The 19,858-nt window shown below is 42.8% G+C and overlaps 1 protein-coding gene across 4 annotated transcripts in view; it reads left to right on the forward strand.

Moving 5' to 3' along the window:
- RALGPS2 (Ral GEF with PH domain and SH3 binding motif 2) overlaps nt 1-19,858 on the forward strand; it is a 149,544-nt gene that overhangs the window by 43,356 nt on the left and 86,330 nt on the right. For all 4 annotated transcript variants that reach the window (XM_075002520.1, XM_075002519.1, XM_075002518.1 and 1 more), the window contains 4 exons: nt 1,266-1,349; nt 13,160-13,249; nt 15,573-15,665; nt 18,877-19,003. In XM_075002520.1, the coding sequence (XP_074858621.1) occupies nt 1,266-1,349; nt 13,160-13,249; nt 15,573-15,665; nt 18,877-19,003 (394 nt within the window). The remainder of the gene's footprint in view (nt 1-1,265; nt 1,350-13,159; nt 13,250-15,572; nt 15,666-18,876; nt 19,004-19,858) is intronic.

The following is a 19,858-nucleotide window of genomic DNA, read 5'->3' on the forward strand; positions in this document are numbered from 1 at the left end:
TCTTGTAGTATATGACTAGATGATAGCTCCAGCAAAGTAGGTTCTAGTATATATAATCTGCATAACATGTAAATGAATACATGTTTAAGATCAGAGAGGGGAATTGCAGTTGTGCCCCATTGTTATATTGCTTTATTTTTAGTACAAACTTTTCCCAAATAATACAATGGGAAGGAGCTGCAGTTTTTCTCCAGTGGCACTATGGCCATATTGTCAAAATGCAAGTATTGAGTATTCCTGCAGACAAACTCTTTGCATGTGTATGACCCCACATTCCTGTATGTAAAGGATAGAGCATGTGCAACAGTGTGCAGATTGAAAATCTCATTCACAGTGTGTTGGATTTTTGCCTTACTTTATGTGCTGCATGTATGTTGAGACATGTCGACAAGAAGGAAGTGTATAATTACTGGTGTTTGAAATTGTAACAAGAGCTGCTCCTTTAGAGTTAATTGTAGATAAATGATGAGAGAGCAGCATTTTCCCCTATACAAACATGGTGGTATTTTGTGGTGGAGATATTAAGGAAAGAATTATAACTTGATAGTTCTGAAAAATGACATTACATTCTGGGCTAAATACGATGCTAATGGTTCTAAATTTCAATGCTGGAAGTCAAGCAGTCTCTCAAATAAGAACAAATAGACACAAGAGGAGATGATGGCTCCCTCAGTTTTGTTACTAAATTAAAAAAAAAATAGTGTGGTTTAATGAAACACATTGGATTAGGTATATAAAAAGCTGTTGATGCATATCAAATTTTTTTTTCAGTAAAATTTGACATTCAGTGAACCTTGTATAAAACACCCTAAATGTCATCCTTCTGTGCTCTTCCAGGTTGCATGTAAATCTAAAACTAGAAGTTTAAATCTTAAAACTCACTAAATTGCTATTACATTATTTCATCCATTTCACAGAACAACAAAACAAAAATATGCCAAACCCTGAATTCAACTGTAATTGAAACCTAAAATCTAACTTTGAAAGTTTGGGAATGTTATTTTCTTAGTAAATGATGAGGTTTTTCCACTTGTCGTCTTTTTTTTATATTCAACTCAAAAGATGCAATTTTATCAGACATAGAAAAGCAATTCTGAAAAAATATAACTGCATAGTTGTTACCTCAGTACATTATTGCATTTCATTGTCAAAATGAAGGTTGCGTACCTTGAAATGGATAGAGCCATACCTGTCATTTTATTGTACAAAGCATGCTGATGGCACTCAAAGTGTAAATATTATAAACTGTCATCTTCATATTCCAGGAATTGTCAAGTTGTGGTTGGAATAAGAGAGAGAAGTACAGTTCTGCACCAAATGCAGTTGCCTTCACAAGAAGATTCAATCATGTGAGGAGTTGTTATAATTGCAATATGATTTTCTATCTGTTAAAAATCATCCAAGTGGATGCATAATCTGTATATTTGTCTTTAACTGCTAAATGTTTGGAGATTGACATACCTGTGTAAAATGGCTTGCTTAGGGGAAAGTGTGGTTACTTTAGAGCAAGTCAGTTGTGCAATAATTCACAATCTTTAAGCTTATTAAATAACAATTTCGATGAATAAGATAAGGAAAAGCGCTTAAGTGGATTTTCCCAAAGATGGATGTTGTACATTTCCTTTTATAAAATGTTCTGGATGAAGGGTTTAATCTGAAAAGGATTTCTGATGCAATAGAAAGTTTTTTCCTATTTGCAAAGATGTTTAGTGTCTTTAATTTGTGTAGCAGTTCTTGTCCGGGAAGAAACATGGTGTTGAATTCCATCAGCATGGTTTACATTTTTACTGGGCTTCTCAGAAGACTGTTGAAAATGTGGCTAGATGGTTATATACCAATGTTAATCCCAAATTATCAGAGGTAGTGAAACTCTGACCACCAAAAGCCGTGGGCTCAAGTTTATTACAAATCCCAAACAGCCTGTCTGATTGTACTAAAATGAATTGCCAATGAGTCTTCTGTTTTGCGCTAATTTATCAGCCAGAATGACCTGAAGAAGAGCTCTGTCTAGCTCAGAAACTTCTTTCAGCAACAGAAGTTGATCTATTACTTCATCCACACCTTGTTTCAACGAAAATATTTTTTCGTTTGCTCAAGCTTATGGAATCAGTTTGTTTGTCTTAATGGAATTTTATTTTAAAATTGCATTTTAAAATAAGTCCCGTTTTTGTGTTTAACAATTTACTGTGTATTTTGTTCTCAATAATTCCTTTAACTATATCTCTGAGTCCATAGGAATTTATGGTTAGAACATTTTTTTTATAATGCCATATTTTTGTATGTGATGCACAGTAATGCTCCTTTCTGTTGTTGTCTCTGAAGGTTCTTTCCTTGAATTACTCTACACTTCAACCTCAGGTGTCCTTGTTCTCTTGCAAAGGGTTAATAGTTGCTTCTGTGGTGCTGACCCTCGGACTTCTTCAGTTCAAACCCACTAGCCTTGAATCTCACCTACCACATTCTCATCCATATGTCATCTTCAGTTCAATAAGGCCAAAGTCAAGCTCCTATATTTTCCTCTCTAATATTTCCTGTTCTATTTTAAAAAAGTAAAAATATATTTTAAAAGTCCTTACTGTAAATCACCTTTCTCTCTCTCTTTGTCATCCCCCCACATTGCACACGTGACCAAATGTTGTGAATCTTCACAATAGTGCAGTAACCCCCCATAGTCACATGTAACCTGCCCTTGGGTAGGCTTGAACCTGGGACCTATGGAGTTTAGTGCAGGATCATCTACAGCTTTAGCTAAAACCAAGCTGGTTTTCAGCTAAGGCTGTAGAGAAGACTGATTCTTTCTCTCTGTGAGTGGTTTAGGTACCACTACTTGGGACAATGAACCGTATTCAATAGGCATGTGAGCTATGCAGGCGAAAGGCTGGCTGACTTTTCCTTGCAAGGTTTTGAACATTTTGCTTGCTTCACTCTAACTCCCAATATAAAATGCCATTCCCAACATAATCTCACTCTGATTGCACCACCCTATCCTTGAATCTCTCTATTTCCAGCACGTTGCTTACCAAATTGAAATCTGCTTGATGTCTTTTTTCAAGCTTCTCCATCACTCAGACTGACCTTTATTTCCCATGCCCCTTCTGCAGCACCAGTGAGTCCACTCCTTTTGATATTCCTTTGTTTTCTTCTCATTTTCCTTCTGCTGTATCTTTTATGCTGCCCCTTTAAGTCCTCATTAAGGTCAATCCTAAAAATGCTTTTTTGCTGAGTTGTCTGTGATGTTTTCTCAAACATTCTCGTAGTTTGCAACCTGTACGTTGCTACTGAATCTTACAAAACACACCACTGTTGGCTTATGCTCATATAAGATTCCTTTGTCAGTGTGTTTCTTTCTGGGCAAGTTTGGCCTTTATAAAGTGTGCATTAATCCGCTGGCTACTGTAAAGAAATGAATTTCAGTAAGGGAATTTTCTGCCCCTTTGTTCTATTTATTTCGTTTGAGCATACATTTTCCTGTCTTGGTTTGCATGCAGATAAAAGGAGATGTAAAGAATGAGAAGTTACATTCTCAAATCAGGGTAATGATTATTTTTTAGTGTTCAAATTTGCTAGCTGTTTACTGGTAAAGCTTATATTTAAAAAAAAAAAAACAAAAAAAACCCCACCCAGGTGCTTTTGACTCAAACTTACAAAAGTCAGGCATGACAAAAGAATCATGAGGGTTAAATAAAAAGGGGAGACTTAGCAGAAGTATTAAAATTCCTTTAATTTGGCACATCTGGGACCAGGCAGGTGCTGGATTACCCACTTTTTCTGGACTGTTGGACATCACCATAACCCTCATGCCCTAGTTGAAACACCCCTGTTCTTCTTCGAGTGTCCCCGTGGGTGCTCCACATTAGGTGTCGGGCTCGCCCGGCACCGCAGATCGGATCTTCCAAGCAGTTTCTGCTGGACCGCACATGCGCCGGTGCGCGCCACTCCCCCGCGCGCTCCCGGCTACGTGCGCAATCTGGTCCCCGCCAGTTCCTCTTAACCGCCGTCGGCTGCAGACGGAATCCGAACTAGGCTAAGGCCAAGTAGCATATTCAATGACTTTAACTGTTTTTTCTTTAAAGTTTTTCAAGTACTTAGGCTACTGCAAGTTAGCCAGTTGTTATTTTTCCAAAAAAAAAACAACAACAAACAAACTACAAGCGGGACAGCTTCAATCCAGTCCCAGTAACAAGCGCCGGAGGCCAGGAGCATAGGGCCATCAGCCCTCCTGCTGCAGCAGGCCATCAGAAGGGGAAAATAGCACAGAGAAGGTGCTAAGTACCCGTTTAACAACTGAAAGACTCACCAACAATGTCCTCTTCAGGATTTAAAAAATGTGAGTCCTGCCGAGAGGTGATGCCAGCGTCTGATGGGCACAGTCTATGCACAAGGTGCCTTGGGGAGTCCCATGTTGCACAGAAATGCTCCTTCTGTGCTAAATTAACAGCCAGAGCAAGGAGAGACAGGGAGATGCGGCTTAAAATGCTGCTTTTCGACAAAGCCCTCCAGCCAGATGGGCCGGAGCGGCCGCAGCAGGAGGGACCCTCCGGGGCCCATAAAAGGAAAGCTGCCTCCCTCACCCCATCAGCGGAAAAACGGAGGAAAGTCTCCCCAGCCCGATCCCTGACGGCAACAATAGCGAGCGGGACGGGAGGAGCGAGCAGCCCCCAGCCGCAGCAACAGCTGATCGGCGGCGGCACGAAGAGCCACGTGGAAGCGGCTCAGCCTCGGATAATCAGCCAGCCACCCCGCACCGCAGGCAGGGCGGCGGCTAAACAAGCGCCGGTACCGGCGGCACCGCAGGCAGCGGCACCGACCCCCGGGGAACCGGCGGTGCAGAGCGCGCAGGCACGCAGCCTGCAGGCACCGGAGGACACCGCACGTGCGGCACCGCCCTCGAGCGTGCCGAGCTCGGTGCGGACGGGGCCGGGATCCCCTGTACGTCAGGGGGCGGAGTTACCTCCTCAGGGGAGGGGGAAGGCTGCACACAAGAGGAGGCATTGCAGCCCCTCTCCGCACAGGGCTATGGAGTTGCTTTCTCACAGCCCTCCGCTTATGTTGCAGACTCCAACCAGAAGGCAGGGGTCCCCCCTAGCCTACCCGGAGCCCCCTTCTCCATTTTTGCAACCAGCCTCACCCTGGCTGGGACCACCTTCACCCTTCTTGGGGTTTGAACCACTGGACTATTATGCAAAATCGCTCTCTCCAGTGTCTCGACGATCTCCCTCCCCCAGACGCAGAGGGTATGCACCAAGGGAGTGGTCTAGGTCACCTTCCCAAGAACAGTGCCTATACTGCCATGGTCGCCCCTACCACGTGGAGCATAGACACCATCGGCAATCTAGTAGGGAAAGATCCCCACAGGCGATCTCGTACCCCCGAGGGCAATTGCGACCGGGGACAGAGACTCAAGCATCTCAGGGGGGACTGGTTATGGAACCCCGAGATTTTTCCCTCGCAAACCTCTAGTGAGAGGGTGTACCATCACCAGCAGGAACCGGAAGGGTCCAGAGAGACGTACCCCAGCGGTTCCTCGCTCTCCCCCCTGGATGAGGCTACGGCCCCAGGGGACGTCCATCCTCCGGGCGATCTCAAACAGTTCCAAGAGCTGTTTTACGAGGGTGGCCTTCACGCAAGGCATCCAGACAGCAAAGGTGCAAGAGAAACACCATAAGCTCCTCAAAAATCTGAGACCTCCGGCCTCCTCCAAAATAGCAATACCGCTTGATGACGCAATCTTGGAGTCTGCCACTATGATATGGCAGACTCCTGCGACTATTCCGCCTGTCCACAAAAGAGCGGGGGAAAAAAAAAAAAAAAATACTTCATGCCGACAAAGGTCACGGAGTTCCTGTTCAGCCACCCACAACCAAATTCCTTGGTGGTGGAGTCGTCGCAACGTGGGGGAACAGACAAACATGCCAAAAAGCTAGAGCTGTTGGGCAGAAAGGTCTACTCCTCCTCCACTCTACTGTTGCGAATGGCAAATTACGCAGCGCATCTAGCGAACCATAATTTCGACAACCACATTAGGTTAACCTCCCTCATGGACTCGCTTCCAGAGGGCAAGAAACCAGTGCTCAAGGCCATCATGCAAGAAGGCTACGCGGCCTCGAGGACGGGAGTTCAGATCGCCCTGGATGTTGCGGTACCAGTACCAGCAACAGCGTCCCCAGTACCACAGGGGTTACGAGCAAGGGTGACATCAACAGCACCAGCAGTACAGAACTCCCAGGCGACGTTCCCAACTGAGCCGTGCGTCATCGGGGCAGGGCCAAAGGCCACAAGTTTGACACACAGATCCAGGGCTGCGCCATCACTACCATCGCAAGGTCATCCGAAGCGGTTATTCCACTATCGCCTCCGACCATTCTATAACCAGTGGCAAAGGATCACCACAGACAAATGGGTGCTGGAGATCATAGCCACGGGGTACGCCATCCCCTTCCAGTCGCTCCCACCGCCATGACCTCCTCCACCCAGGCCCCACCTCCAGGAGGCCTCCCACGTAGCGAGGCTCAAGCAGGAGGTAGACCATCTCATACTCATAGGGGCAGTGGAAAGAGTGCCAGAGCAACTGCAAGGGAGAGGGTTCTACTCGAGGTACTTCCTCACGGGGAAAAAGACAGGAGGCGGGAGGTCCATCTTAGATTTTCGAGGCCTCAACCGGTACCTGCGCAAGCAACGCTTTCGGATGATCACAATCGCCTCCATACTTACGGCACTAGACGATGGAGATTGGTTCGCAGCCCTCGACTTATAAGACGCGTATTTTCACATAACTATTCATCCGGCTCACCTACGATTCCTCTGGTTTTTCATGGTAGGCAAAGAACATTTTCAATACAAGGTCCTACTGTTTGGCCTCTCCTCGGCCCCCAGAGTCTTCACCAAGACCTTGGCAGTGGTGTCAGCCTACCTGCTCAGACAGGGGGTATTTATATTCCAGTATCCGGATGACTGCCTACTCAAAGGGGCCTCGAAGGAGGAGGTACTACGCATGATATGCGTCACAGCAGGCACGTTCTCTTCGCTCAGCCTGGTTGTCAATCTGACAAAATCAAAGAGAGACCCCACACAGGACATAGAGTTCATAGGGGCACGCATAAATTCTATGTCAGTGAGGGCGTATCTACCAGAGACTCGCTTTCGGGCCGTGGGCTCCCTCGTGCAAGTCTTCACCTTCAGCCCTACGGTGCCGGTTCTGACGTGCTTACAGCTGCTGGGCCACATGGCAGCAGCGACGTTCGTAGAACAGAACGCCAGGTTACACATGTGCAGCATGCAGCACTGGCTGGCGAGCGTATACAAACCGGCAGCACACACTGTTCACAGGGTGGCGTCGCCCACAACAGAGGTGCGCAAATCCCTGCAATGGTGGGTAAACCCCGAGAACCTGCTAACGGGTACCCTTCCACCAACCACACATATTGGTTTTTTCTTACTACAGATGCCTCCCTCATAGGGTGGGGAGCACACATGGGCGAAGAGGTGACGCAAGGGCTGTGGTCCTCCACGGAGCAGTCACTGCACACACATATACTGGAGCTCAGAGCAGTGTTCAACGCCTGCAGACACTTTCGAGACCATATAAAAGGCAAAGTAGTCGGGATCAGTACAGACAATACCTCCACCATGTTTTATATAAATCGGCAAGGAGGAGCTCGGTCCCGTGCCTTATGTGCAGAAGCAGTCCGGTTGTGGAACTGCTGCATCGCCAACAATATAACCTTGAAAGCCTTGTACTTACCAGGCGCTCACAATGTGAAGGCAGACCAGCTGAGCAGGCTTTTCGCACTCACGCATGAGTGGCAGATCCGTCCCGATCTGCTGCAACCGATTTTTCATGCATGGGGTTTTTTTCGCCAGATAGACCTGTTTGCTACTGAGCACAACAAGAAGTGCCCACGATTCTGCTCCAGGGCAGGACTGGGACGGGGGTCCCTGAGGGACGCCTTCGTGATCTCATGGAGGGGCCCCCTGCTTTACGCTTTCTCTCCCACAGTGCTCATCCACAAAGTGTTGCAGAAAGCCAGGAGGGAAGGAGCCGGAATGATCCCGATAGTCCCAACGTGGGATCGACAGCAATGGTTCCCCCTACTCCTGCGCACGTCGGACCGGCCACCGATGCCCCTTCCGGTGGCGCCGGATCTGCTCACGCAAGCCCAGGGGTCCATAGTGCATCCGCACCCCCAAGGCCTGCGACTACAAGTGTGGTTAATCCATGGCTCAGCTCCCTAGAGAGCACATGTACGGAGGAAGTGCAGCAAGTCCTAGAAAGTAGCAGGAGGACTTCCACCAGGAAGACCTACAAACAGAAATGAACTTGCTTTACGGCATGGTGTTCTACCAAACAGCTAGACCCCCTTTCGGTGCCTATGGCTGTGATATTAGAGTATTTACTGGACCTCAAGAGAGGAGGACTCTCACTATCCTCGTTTAAGGTCCACCTTGCTGCCATTTTGGCATTCAGACACGAAGAGGAAGGGCACACGGTGTTCGCCCATCCCATGGTTACCAGGTTCCTCAAAGGGCTGGTAAACCTATACCCCCCTCGGAAACCGCTTCCACCTTTGTGGAACTTGGACCTGGTGCTTAATGCGAAAAGGGGACCACCGTTCGAGCCTTTGGCCACGGTTTCCCTCTGCCTCCTTATGATAAAGACGACCTTTCTTCTCGCAATCACGTCAGCTCGCAGGGTGAGCGAGCTTACGGCAGTTATGGCAACGCCACCCTGCGCTGTTTTTTCCAAGGAGGCGGTAACCATACGGCTGCACCCAGCCTTTGTTCCTAAAGTTTCTTTCTGAGTTTCATACTAACGAACCTATTGTTTACCCTCGTTTTATCCAAAGCCTCATAACTCTAACAAAGAGGCGCGCCTACACCTCCTGGACGTGAGGAGGCGCTAGCTTTCTATATAGACAGGACCAAGTCCTTCCGGAGAACGGATAGACTCCTAGTCTCTATCGCTCCCCAATCAAAAGGAGAATGTCTCTCTCCGCAGAGAATCTCGAAGCACATCGTATCTTGCATAAAAATGTGCTACAAACTCGAAAAGACTCCTTTACTGGCCATGCCCAGGGCTCATTCCACTAGGGCGGTGGCAGCATCAACAGCCTTTTTTCAAGGGCGTTGCCCTAAAAGACATTTGCAGAGTGGCGACCTGGTCATCCTGTGACACCTTCGCCAAACATTACGCCCTTCACAGGGTATTCCAAGAGGATACCCGTCTCTCGGCAGCGGTCCTCTCGGGGACAAGCTGCACATAATCCGATTACCCACCTCCTATCTTGGGTTACTGCTGGGTAGTCACCTAATGTGGAGCACCCACGGGGACACTCGAAGAAGAAAGAAAGGTTACTTACCGTAGTAACGGTGGTTCTTCGAGATGTGTCTCCGTGGGTGCTCCACTACCCGCCCATCCTCCCCGCTCCCGATCTCTGTTTAGTGTTTTGCAGGAGCATCCGAGGCGGTTGGTCAAGGAACTGGTGGGGACCGGATTGCGCACGTAGCCGGGAGCGCGCGGGGGAGTGGCGCGCACCGGCGCATGCGCGGTCCGGCAGAAACTGCTTGGAAGATCCGATCTGCGGCACCGGGCGAGCCCGACACCTAATGTGGAGCACCCACGGGGACACATCTCGAAGAACCACCGTTACTACCGTGAGTAACCTTTCTTTGCGGCTTACCCCCCCGCCCCGCACCTAGCTGTGGCTTGCCACATCTGCATGTCCCCAGCTGTTTCTCTATACATGTGCTTCTGCACGCCTCCATGCATCTCCAGCTTCTGCACCCCTGCACTCCCCAGCTCTAACCCACCCAGACATAACCTCCCACGACCCTACCCAAGCCCCCCAGCTTAAGCAGATTTCAAGCTACGCATATCTCAGGGAATGCTGGACCATCAGAGGCCAGATTAAAAGAATTTTACCGTAGTTACTGTGAAGTATGAAGCATTTCGATGTAAGAAGATTGAGATGCAATTGTATGAACTCCTATATATGACCTACTCAGCAGAGTTACGGTAAATTGGGATAGAAAAGACTTTTCTGCATGGGTCAGGTGCCTGTGAGGGGGAAAAATAAGCAGGGAAGCAGCCTTTGACCAAATATTTGTGGGCCAGTTAAAGACAATGGAAGAAACTACAGGATGAACCTCTGTAATCCACAACGCTCATTTTACAACATCTGTAATCCAGCATGACCTCAGTTAGCTGGATGATGACTTAATATGGGGAAAGGTGGTGAGGGCAGGGCACAGGTAGGAAGATAAGGTTTGGGTAATGAAAGGCAAAAAAAAATTATATAAATAAACAAACTGCATATGTGCACATACCAAGTGAATGTGCATTCAGGTGTGACTGGTGTTTGGAACGTATTTTCTTCTTGTTTGTTATCAAAGATTGTGCCAGCCAGTGTTACCTATGGAGTTCAATTTTCACTAATTTTTAAGCAAAGTGGTTACTGATAACTGGAGAAAGGGAATACAGCAGTGATCTCAAAACCATTCCAGAAGCTGTTTAAAATTTTACCCCATTCCACCCAATGTCCTCAGACAGTTTTCCATTTACATTGCTAAGGACTGGGTTAAAAACTGAGTAAGGAATTCAGGATTTTGTTAAGTAAATATTTCACAGTTTTTGAAGTATGTAAAATAGAATTGTCTGATTATGAATCTTCATTTCATACACAAATGATGTCAAAGATCTGTTCAGCTTCATGATAGTGAATTTAGTCCAGGCCAAATCACCATGACTTGAACAAGAATATAGTACTTTAGGGCCTTGGCTTTCCTGGTGCTATTCTGTGTAAATAAATATGGAACTCTAAAACTGCAGAGTGTGAGGTTAGATAGGATAAACAAGCGTTTTTTTTATTGGAAGTAGACACAAGGATAGCATCTGGTTATATACCCTGCCAGAGTTTGCATGAAATAACTTATTACTTTCTTAGAAGTTTGAAGCAATACAAATTTGGGGATGGGAAGAGGAATGCAGCTAGAGTATGCTCCTATTTGTCATGTTTAGTTTTTAGTTCCCTGGAAACAACAGTTGTTACAACCTGTTGAACCTTAATTTTTTCAGCATTTTAAAACAATGTAACAAAACAATAAAAGTCGCAACATAAGGTGCATCAATTATCATAGTTAATGTCATACTAGAGTGTATTTATTTTTGATATTAAAACTTGTACAATTCTGTTTTAATTTTTAAATATTTAAAGGTAAAGCTTTAAATGTTAATGCGGTTTTAAATATGTTGCATTTGGTAATAGCTGCGCTTTTAAAGAAGAACATTCCAGTAACACACTTCCTGAGTTATGAACACCTTGAGGGTGGAGGTTGTTCATAAATGAAAAAGTTCATAACTCTGAATAAGACCACATGGTTCTTTGGTTCTTTCAAAAGTTTACAACAGACCATTGACTCCATACAACTTTGAAAGTTTGCTGTGCAGAAGGGAAAAAACGCTTTCCTTTTTTTAGTAGTTTAACGTGTGTGTGTGTATGTGCGCGTGCGTGCGCTGTTACCTGATAGTGTACTCGGTTCCAAATGAGGGGTGTGGTTGATAAGTTAGTAACTCTGAGTTTTGGGGGTCTTGTAAGACTTTACTGAGGAAATACATAGTGGAAATTATTTGTAAACAGTTTAGCTATCAGTGACAAGATATTAAACTGTATAGCAAGGCCTTCCTACTTTAAGCCTTGATTTAGTTTAAATATTTTTCAAATTTTCAGACATGCTGAGCATCCGCAAATCCCATTGAGGTTAATGTAAAGTGCAACAGCTTTTAGTACTTTTTGAAAATCAGACCATATAGCTTTGTATCAATGTTAACTTTATAATAGTCTTAATTATTTTGTCTTGGAACTGAAACTTGCCACTGAGTGAAATCCTGGATTTAATTGAAGGCAGTGGGAGTGTTTTGTCATTGATTTAAGTGGAGCTAAAACTTAACTCAAGGTCTCAGCTCAAGATTGAATGATTTTTGGGAAGTTAAAACAGAACATATTCAGGGTTTTTTTGAGATGGGTGATTGGGGAGGCAGGGAATACTTTCCCTATTTTAAAAACAGACTTACCATACAGTTAACTCAAACAGCAGAACTTTAAAACCATGTTCATACATGGTTAGCTTTCAGTGATGAAATCCACGAGGCAAAACTAGCTTTCAGTAAGGTGAGAGTGGGTTAGGGTTAGGATTTAGAAATAACTTTCAAAGTTGAAAATAAGGAATTAGAAATGTGTGTAATGTATGCAACCTGGCTGTTTTACAGTAAGTTTTTAGTAATGGTATTGACTGAAGTACTGTGAATTTACATAGTTTCATAGGGATTAGGTTCATAGTTCTGTACAGGCTGAACCCCTCTGGAACACACTTCTCTGGAAATATCTGTAATCCAGCATGATCTTAATTAGCCAGACAACTAGTTATCATGGGTGTGGCCAAGTTCCTGATGGCCCCATAAAGTTTGTTTACAGCCTTCAGTTCTGGCTCTGTGTTGTGTGCTGTTATTTAGCTGTAATTTACCCCTGAATGTCCTCTAAGAGACCAGTAAGCAGTGGAAGTGTTGGAATGTACTATAGTATTGGACTCCTGTAGTCCAGCAAATTCTCTCATTCAGCACCAGTCAGGTTCTGAGGGTGCTGGGCGAGAGAGGTTCAAACCCAAAGTATCAAATTATTTTTTCCTCAAATTTCAGGATAGTGCAGTTTAAATTCTGTGATATCACAGAAAAACGCCAATGTTATAACTCCATAAGTAGAATTTTTACATGTGTGTTGCAGGATTCTGCAATTTTTTTGAATGTGATAGAACAGAATTCCAGACTTAATATTGTAGAATAGCTATAATTTGAATTTTAGTGGTGTGCTTTTTTAATGCAAAATAAGATTGTAAATGACAAATATTGAAGTAAGGAAATGCAGAAGTTAAGGATCTCAAATATTAGTGTAGTTACATTTTTGAATAAATTAAATTTGTGTTTGTTGAATAATATGTGCAGTTTGAGTCAGTTAAGATTTTAAGTTTTGTATTTTGTAACTTATAAAGTAGCAAGTATACTTTATTTTAATGTAGTTCTTAGTATATATTTTTCACTTGATACATGAAATATATTTGCTTTAGCTACCTTTTACATATAACAGCACAAGGTGAATATTTTTTTTTTCAGGTAAGCTTTTGGGTCGTTCAAGAGATTCTTCATGCACAAACTTTAAAGATAAGAGCTGAAGTTTTGAGCCACTATATTAAAACTGCTAAGGTAAGATCACTTGTTTTGGGAATAGCTATGCTGAAACTTTTGTGTGCGCGTTCAACCTTTCAAAAATGCATGTGGATAAATATTTGTTTAACATTCTGTTTGACTCCAGTGGTGTCTGTTAACATCTGGTAGTGTTTGGGCTCATCAATGTGACACCATTAGCAGAAAGGATGACAGACCAAATCTCTAGGACTGGAGTAATATGACTAAAAGTTTATGGAAATTAAGAAAATGATGATTCTTTATTTCACATGTTTCCTAATTCAGTTTTTCTCAGTCAGTATAATTTGTTTCCCATTTTGTTGGATAATTCCAATTAAGAATGGGCTGCCACTTGCGGACTCTGAATATTTTACTTTGCTCTGATGGTTTTTCGTTTAAATACATAGTTTATTTTTGCTTCTGAAAGGAATGGGCCTGAGACCTCTCTTATTCTAAGAATAATATGGTTAATATCAATCAGTCTGGTATGAAATACTTTCTTTTGGATATAATGCAATTTCAAAATATTTTTTGACTAAAGGTGACAGTTGCTACCCCGGTTTTCCTTTTCTCATATTTGTTAATGTTATCTATTCCAATATATTAGCTAATCATCTATGTATAAATCTTGTGAAGAGGTAGGGGAGAGGTCTTGGGATCTTTCTTTCCCATTTGGGATCTTTTTCCAAATCTGTCTCTCCTTTTTTTTGACCTATTTTGAGTTTGGCTGACAGGCAAACGTCAATGGGGAAATAGTAGATGAGGGGTCTCAAATTCAGTTTCCCTGAGGGCCTGTGCCAGTCCTCAGATCCTCCTAGTGGGCACCCTTTTTGGGCATGCAGGGGAAGGACAGTGACCATGTGTCTCTGGGACCTATCTACCACCCGCCCCGCACCAAGCAATTTAACACCCCCTCCCCCTTGGGGTTTACTGGCACCACAACTAATTACACAGCAGGACTAGAGTCGCTTCCAGCTGCAAGCTTTATACCACTGCTGATACATCCCTGTGGCCCAAGGGAGGTGAGCGCAGAGCCATTCTGTCCATAGGACAACTGACTCTCAAAGATGAAAGCTCACCAACTGGTTGACAGGTGCTTCTGAATTTCTTCAGGTGTGTCATGTGCAAAGACAAAGGGATTGTTTTGGAAGTGACAAAATCAAGCATCAGTTGCCATTTGTGCTTTTGAACCTCTCTGCTTAACTACCCCTGTTTTGTGGAATATTGGGTTGAAATACTGATGGGAACTTCAGCAGCAGTCAGTCACTGTGCAGTTCTTGAGACTTAATCAGTAGTCTATACAACAGGAATTTTGTTTGACTCGGTAACTACACCTTTTGTTCACTTCAGAATATAGCTTTATCTTATGCAAGCTTCGGGTATCTCTAGCAGGACGTAATGACTCTCTTTTGGAGTAGGCTATGTGTGAAATTGGAGAAGTTTTCATCATTTCAGGTGCTAGTCAAGTCTTGTTCACCTGTAGATAGCAGCTGTCTGCTGTGTCTCAGTGCTACCCTAACCCTAATAAGTCCTGTTATGGCTTTTGTTTTTCTAGTTAAAAATAAAAGTATGTGAATTTTAGCAAAAAATCTTACCTTTTCCTTTCCCCAGAAAGAGGGAATCTGTCAGTGTATAGAGTGGAAGAGCGAGAGGTTCATGTATGGTGATCTACATGGAGTCACAAAGAATAAAATTTCCATGAAACTAATTTATCTAAAAATAATTATCCAAGGATACGCCATTATCCTAAGATAGACCAGTAGTGCTCTGTACCGTTTTTACACTGCTGTTTAATGTTGTTTAAATGTGACCTATGAAGAGAGGCTGAAAGAATTGGGCTTGTTTAGTTTGGAGAAGAGAAAATTGAAGGGAGAAATGATAGTTGTTTTCAGGTATCTAAAAGGGTGTCATAAGTAGGAGGGAGAAAACTTGTTCTTCTTGGCCTCTGAGGATAGAACAACAGGCAATGGACTTGAACTGCAGCAAGGGAGGTTTAGGTTGGACATTAGGAAAAAGTTCCTGTCAGGGTGGTCAAACAGTGGAATTAATTGCCAAGGGAGGTTGTGGAATCTCCATCACTGGAGATATATAAGAACAGGTTAGATAGCAGGGATGGTTTAGACAGTACTTGGTCCTGCAATTGAGGCAGGAGGCTGGACTTGATGGCCTCTCAAGGTCCCTTCCAGTCCTAGTGTTCTATGATTCTGTGGGTATTTATGTATGAGCTTAATTTGCCTTCTGTGTAAATTTTAAAATATTTGGTTAGTATTTTTAACCGCTGTACACCCATTATTGCTGATGGAGTTTTTTTTTTTTCAGTTGAATGTGTTTTCATTCACAGAAACTTTATGAGCTGAATAATCTGCATGCTCTTATGGCGGTGGTATCTGGATTGCAAAGTGCCCCCATCTTCAGGTTAACTAAAACTTGGGCGGTAAGTAAGCTCAGTAGGGCAATTTGTGATTTTTTTTTTTTTTTTTTTTCTTGAGAAATAATTTGTTATAACCTATGTAGCTTGCTTCAAGGATCTAATTATTATCAAAGATACTTTGGAGTTCAGTTGTACTTCATACAGTGTGTTTCTAGTCATTTATGTCTCCATTCTTTTCTTGAGACTTTTTCCTTGTTGGCATTGAAATAATTTCCTTGGAAAAATCTAGAAAAATAGTGGTTTCTAATTTGGCCAAATGCTATTTTGTTTTAGTTATTGGAGTATTATGAGGGCTAAACAGAGTTTATAATCATTCAAGTGACTTACATTGTTGGAGGCTTTTTTAGCTATAGAGAATAAATGTCCAGAAATTACTTGCTCAGATTCCATAAATAATTTTCTGTTTCTATCACTGATAACTGAACTTGATCTTTTCAATGTTTCCAAATATATTTTATAGTAGTAATGTATTAAACAGTGTGTTTGCACATCTCATTTTTAATACCATATTTTGAAAGAGTCAATTTCTTTAGGTATTTTTTCTTCTTTGTGCTGCACTATATTTGGCTAAAATAGAAAATTAGATGATCTTTTTGTATGTCACAAAGTTTGCAAGGGTTTGGTGTTGAGAACCCTTGCAAATTTTGAATTTTGTGAATATCACGTCAGGAATATTGTTTTATCACATTTTACCACGGCTGGGGGAGAGGAACTTGGCAGGCTCCCAGGCAGCTTTGGGTAGCAGTGGGGGAAGGAGAAGCCCAGCAGAGGGGCCATGGGGAGCTGGTTGGTGGCCATACTGTGCTCCTGGCTGGAGGCAGGGTTGGGTGCCCTGCTCTATATAGGCCAGGCTGGGGCCAGTGGCTGCTGCTGTGGTGTAGGGCGGGTCAACACCATTGGATCTGCCATGGCCGGTGGAGTGAGGCCCCTTTCCTGCCAGACTTCCAATGCAGGTACTGCAGCCCAATGCTCTGGCCTTGTCCACGACCTGCACTGCTCCGTCTACACCCCCAAGGTGCGTGGGGTCTTTAGCTGTGTGTGTGCAAGTGGGGAGTAGGACATACATATCTCAGGGAGATATGTCCTCCCAGCTTCACCAAGGCCCCTGGATCTGGCACTCCTCCCTCATAGCCTCAGCGAAGCAGCAGCCACTGGCACCCTCCCTGAGCCCTGGCTGCAGAGAGAGAGCTTTCCTTTGCTCTTCGTCATTCTGTCGCCTCACTCCATGCCCCAGTTAAAGCCACCTCCTTTCTTGTGGTTGCTGCTCTTCCAGGTGAGCCACCTGTGAATAATTGAATTTGCAAATGTTGTGACCTCACTGTACTGCCATTCTACCCATGCGTGGACCCAAGAATCTTTTCAAAGACATTTGCAGAAGGTGCCACACATCTCCAATGACAAGGCGTAATAATATTCCTGTATCTCAAAGATGGTCTACCCTGCACCAAGAAACACTAATGTGCAGATGACATTTGCCCTCTTTCAACACTGAGGCCTACAGATGAATCATCAGAAATCAACCATACTGCTGCCTCAGACCTTGGAATTCATAGGAGCATTCCTATGTATTCTAGATTCTACGCAGACCAAAGCAGTGCTTCCCCAGCACAGATTCAACACACTTAATAAAACTCACCTATAATTAACTATATGGTTAATTTTGTTGAATGCTGTATAGATTTATGGTAAAAGATTACTTCTGGGTGTTAGATGAAAAGTGACATAAAATCTAATATTGTCTTTTTGCAGACCAAACCAAGTATGCAGCTGGTTTGTGCTTAAAACGTACTTTTCTGTGGAAAAGGCAGATCAAGCTCCAGTTGCATCTCTTACTAAACAGTAGTTTTGTATAGTAACAGAGAGGTAGCCATGTTAGTGTGTATTTTAACAAACCTGCAGTTATGTAGCACTAATTCATTAGGTGATGCACTTTTGTCGGACAGACTCACTTCCTCAGATTTTTGTATCTTTATATGTGAACGCCACCATGTGTCTGCATTGATAATACATTTACTTTATAGAAGTATAGGGCACTTTAAAATTTTAGCTAGCTTTTAATGCTCCTTTTGCCTTCATTGGAAAATAAACTTACCTGGAAAGTTCATGACCATAAATAGGTTAGGGGTCTGCAACCAAAATAGCGAAGAGCCATTTTTTCAAATTTGGTTGCAATACCAATACCTCAATAGCCACAATGCACATGAATATGAGACAGTCCTTAATAAATCACGTCAAACCATATTTTAAGAACAGCGTACACAATGATTTGTAATGTGATACATGTTTACTGAAGGATGTTCACAAGCTTTTTACTTATTCTGTTTCCTCACACTACACATGTATGTTTGTACCACTATCTTCCTGACTTTCACTCCTAAACCCACTTCAGTTATGCCAGTTTTACTTCATGTTTAATTACAGTTTTCTTTCTTAAAATGCATGGCACCCTTCCCAGCAGGATTGCTGCAAGCTTCCTTTTCCTTTTCAAAATCAAGACTTATTAGCAACATGATCAAAACACAGATACAATGTCATATCCCACAATATACTGCGTATTTTAAAGGGAGTTATCCAGTGTTTTGAGATCACATGTCATTTGTTGTTTAGAAATGAACTAAGTTCACATGGCTGTGAAACAGGCCATTTTTATGGTGCTATGGTGTTAGGGCAGCCGTATTATCTGTATTCATCTTGGCTTCACCCCTTTGGGGCATGATGGGAGGAATAGCCATTTCTGGCTAAAGAGACTTTTAGCTTTGCTATGATTAAGAGCAAATGGTAGATGGCAGGCATTTTGAAAGAGGGTAGATAATCGTGGAATTCCTTGTATTAGAACATTATTGGTGCATACCTGTTGAAGAATAAATTTTCCGTAATGGAGAAGAACAGTTAAAAATAAATCCTTTTAAAAAAATTTAACCAGTGCATGCAATTTCAGTGCCTTTATTAAAGTAATGAGAACCAAAAATGATTTAACATGATCCTGAATTTCTAATAGGACCAGTTTAAAACTTAATTTGAACTCATGAACAATTTTTTCTTATGAATTCCCAGAAAATATATTTCATACTCAAGAGTAAGAGCTTTCATTTGGGAGGAATAGATTAAGTGTTCTTAATATTTAACAAACTGATCTGAATCCCTGCTTTAAGTGCAAAATTCAGCACAACTCTAGATGAAATGCAACCCTTCTAACTTTGTCTCTCTTTTCCAGTTGTTGAGCCGAAAAGACAAAACTACCTTTGAAAAGTTGGAGTATGTTATGAGTAAAGAAGATAATTACAAACGACTTAGAGACTATATCAACAGTTTAAAGATGACTCCCTGTATTCCCTATTTAGGTAGGCAATTTTAACTTCAGTGTGAAGTATAAAGGCAATAACTTGCAGGAAAAACTAATCTTTTTAACAAGTAATTGAGTATTTTAGTGCTTTAACAAAGAATGTACAGGTTGAACTTTTCTAATCTGGAACACTCTCTTGTCTGGCTCCTGCATAATCTGGCATGATTTTAGTTAGCTAAATGACCACTTCTCATGGGTGTGGCCAAGTTTCCCATGGTTCCATAAAGTTTGTTTACAGCCACCAGTTCTTGTATATCCGTAAATGTCTTAAGAGCCCAGTAAGCAGTGGAAATATTGGTAATGTGCTAAATAATATTCACCTCATGTAGTCCAGCAAACTTTCTCATCTGGTTAAATCCCAATGGTGCTAGACAACAGAGGTTCAACCTGTAGAACCACTTTGTACGCTCTACATAGAGGATCAGTTGTTGGAGGAGATGTGTAGATTTAATGTGACTCATGGAGAAGCAGTTAGAGACTTAAGCCTGGCAGTGCTTTTCAAGAACTAAACATTTGATATTTAATGATGAAAGATATTAGTCGCTAACTTCAGAGGTAAGCATGACTTGTGGAATCCATGTAAAATGTTGTGGAATCTTATTTCTGCTGCATATGTTGTCACTTGGATTACATGGACGTGACTGGGATATTCAATGGGAGATTTGAATAGAGGAGATTTATAGAGGTTTATCATGAATAATTTGCCTTCCATGTTTCTAAGAAAGCTTAACTGATTAATTTACATACTTGCTTAGTGTACGTAGCTTTTATTGCTATAATGATGAAATATTTTCACCAGCTTTTTTGGAATTGTTTGAATGGAAAGAGCAGTTTTAAGTAGGACTTTTACCTA

This window comes from Carettochelys insculpta, chromosome 9 (genome assembly GCF_033958435.1).
Source record: "Carettochelys insculpta isolate YL-2023 chromosome 9, ASM3395843v1, whole genome shotgun sequence".
NCBI lineage: Eukaryota > Metazoa > Chordata > Testudines > Carettochelyidae > Carettochelys > Carettochelys insculpta.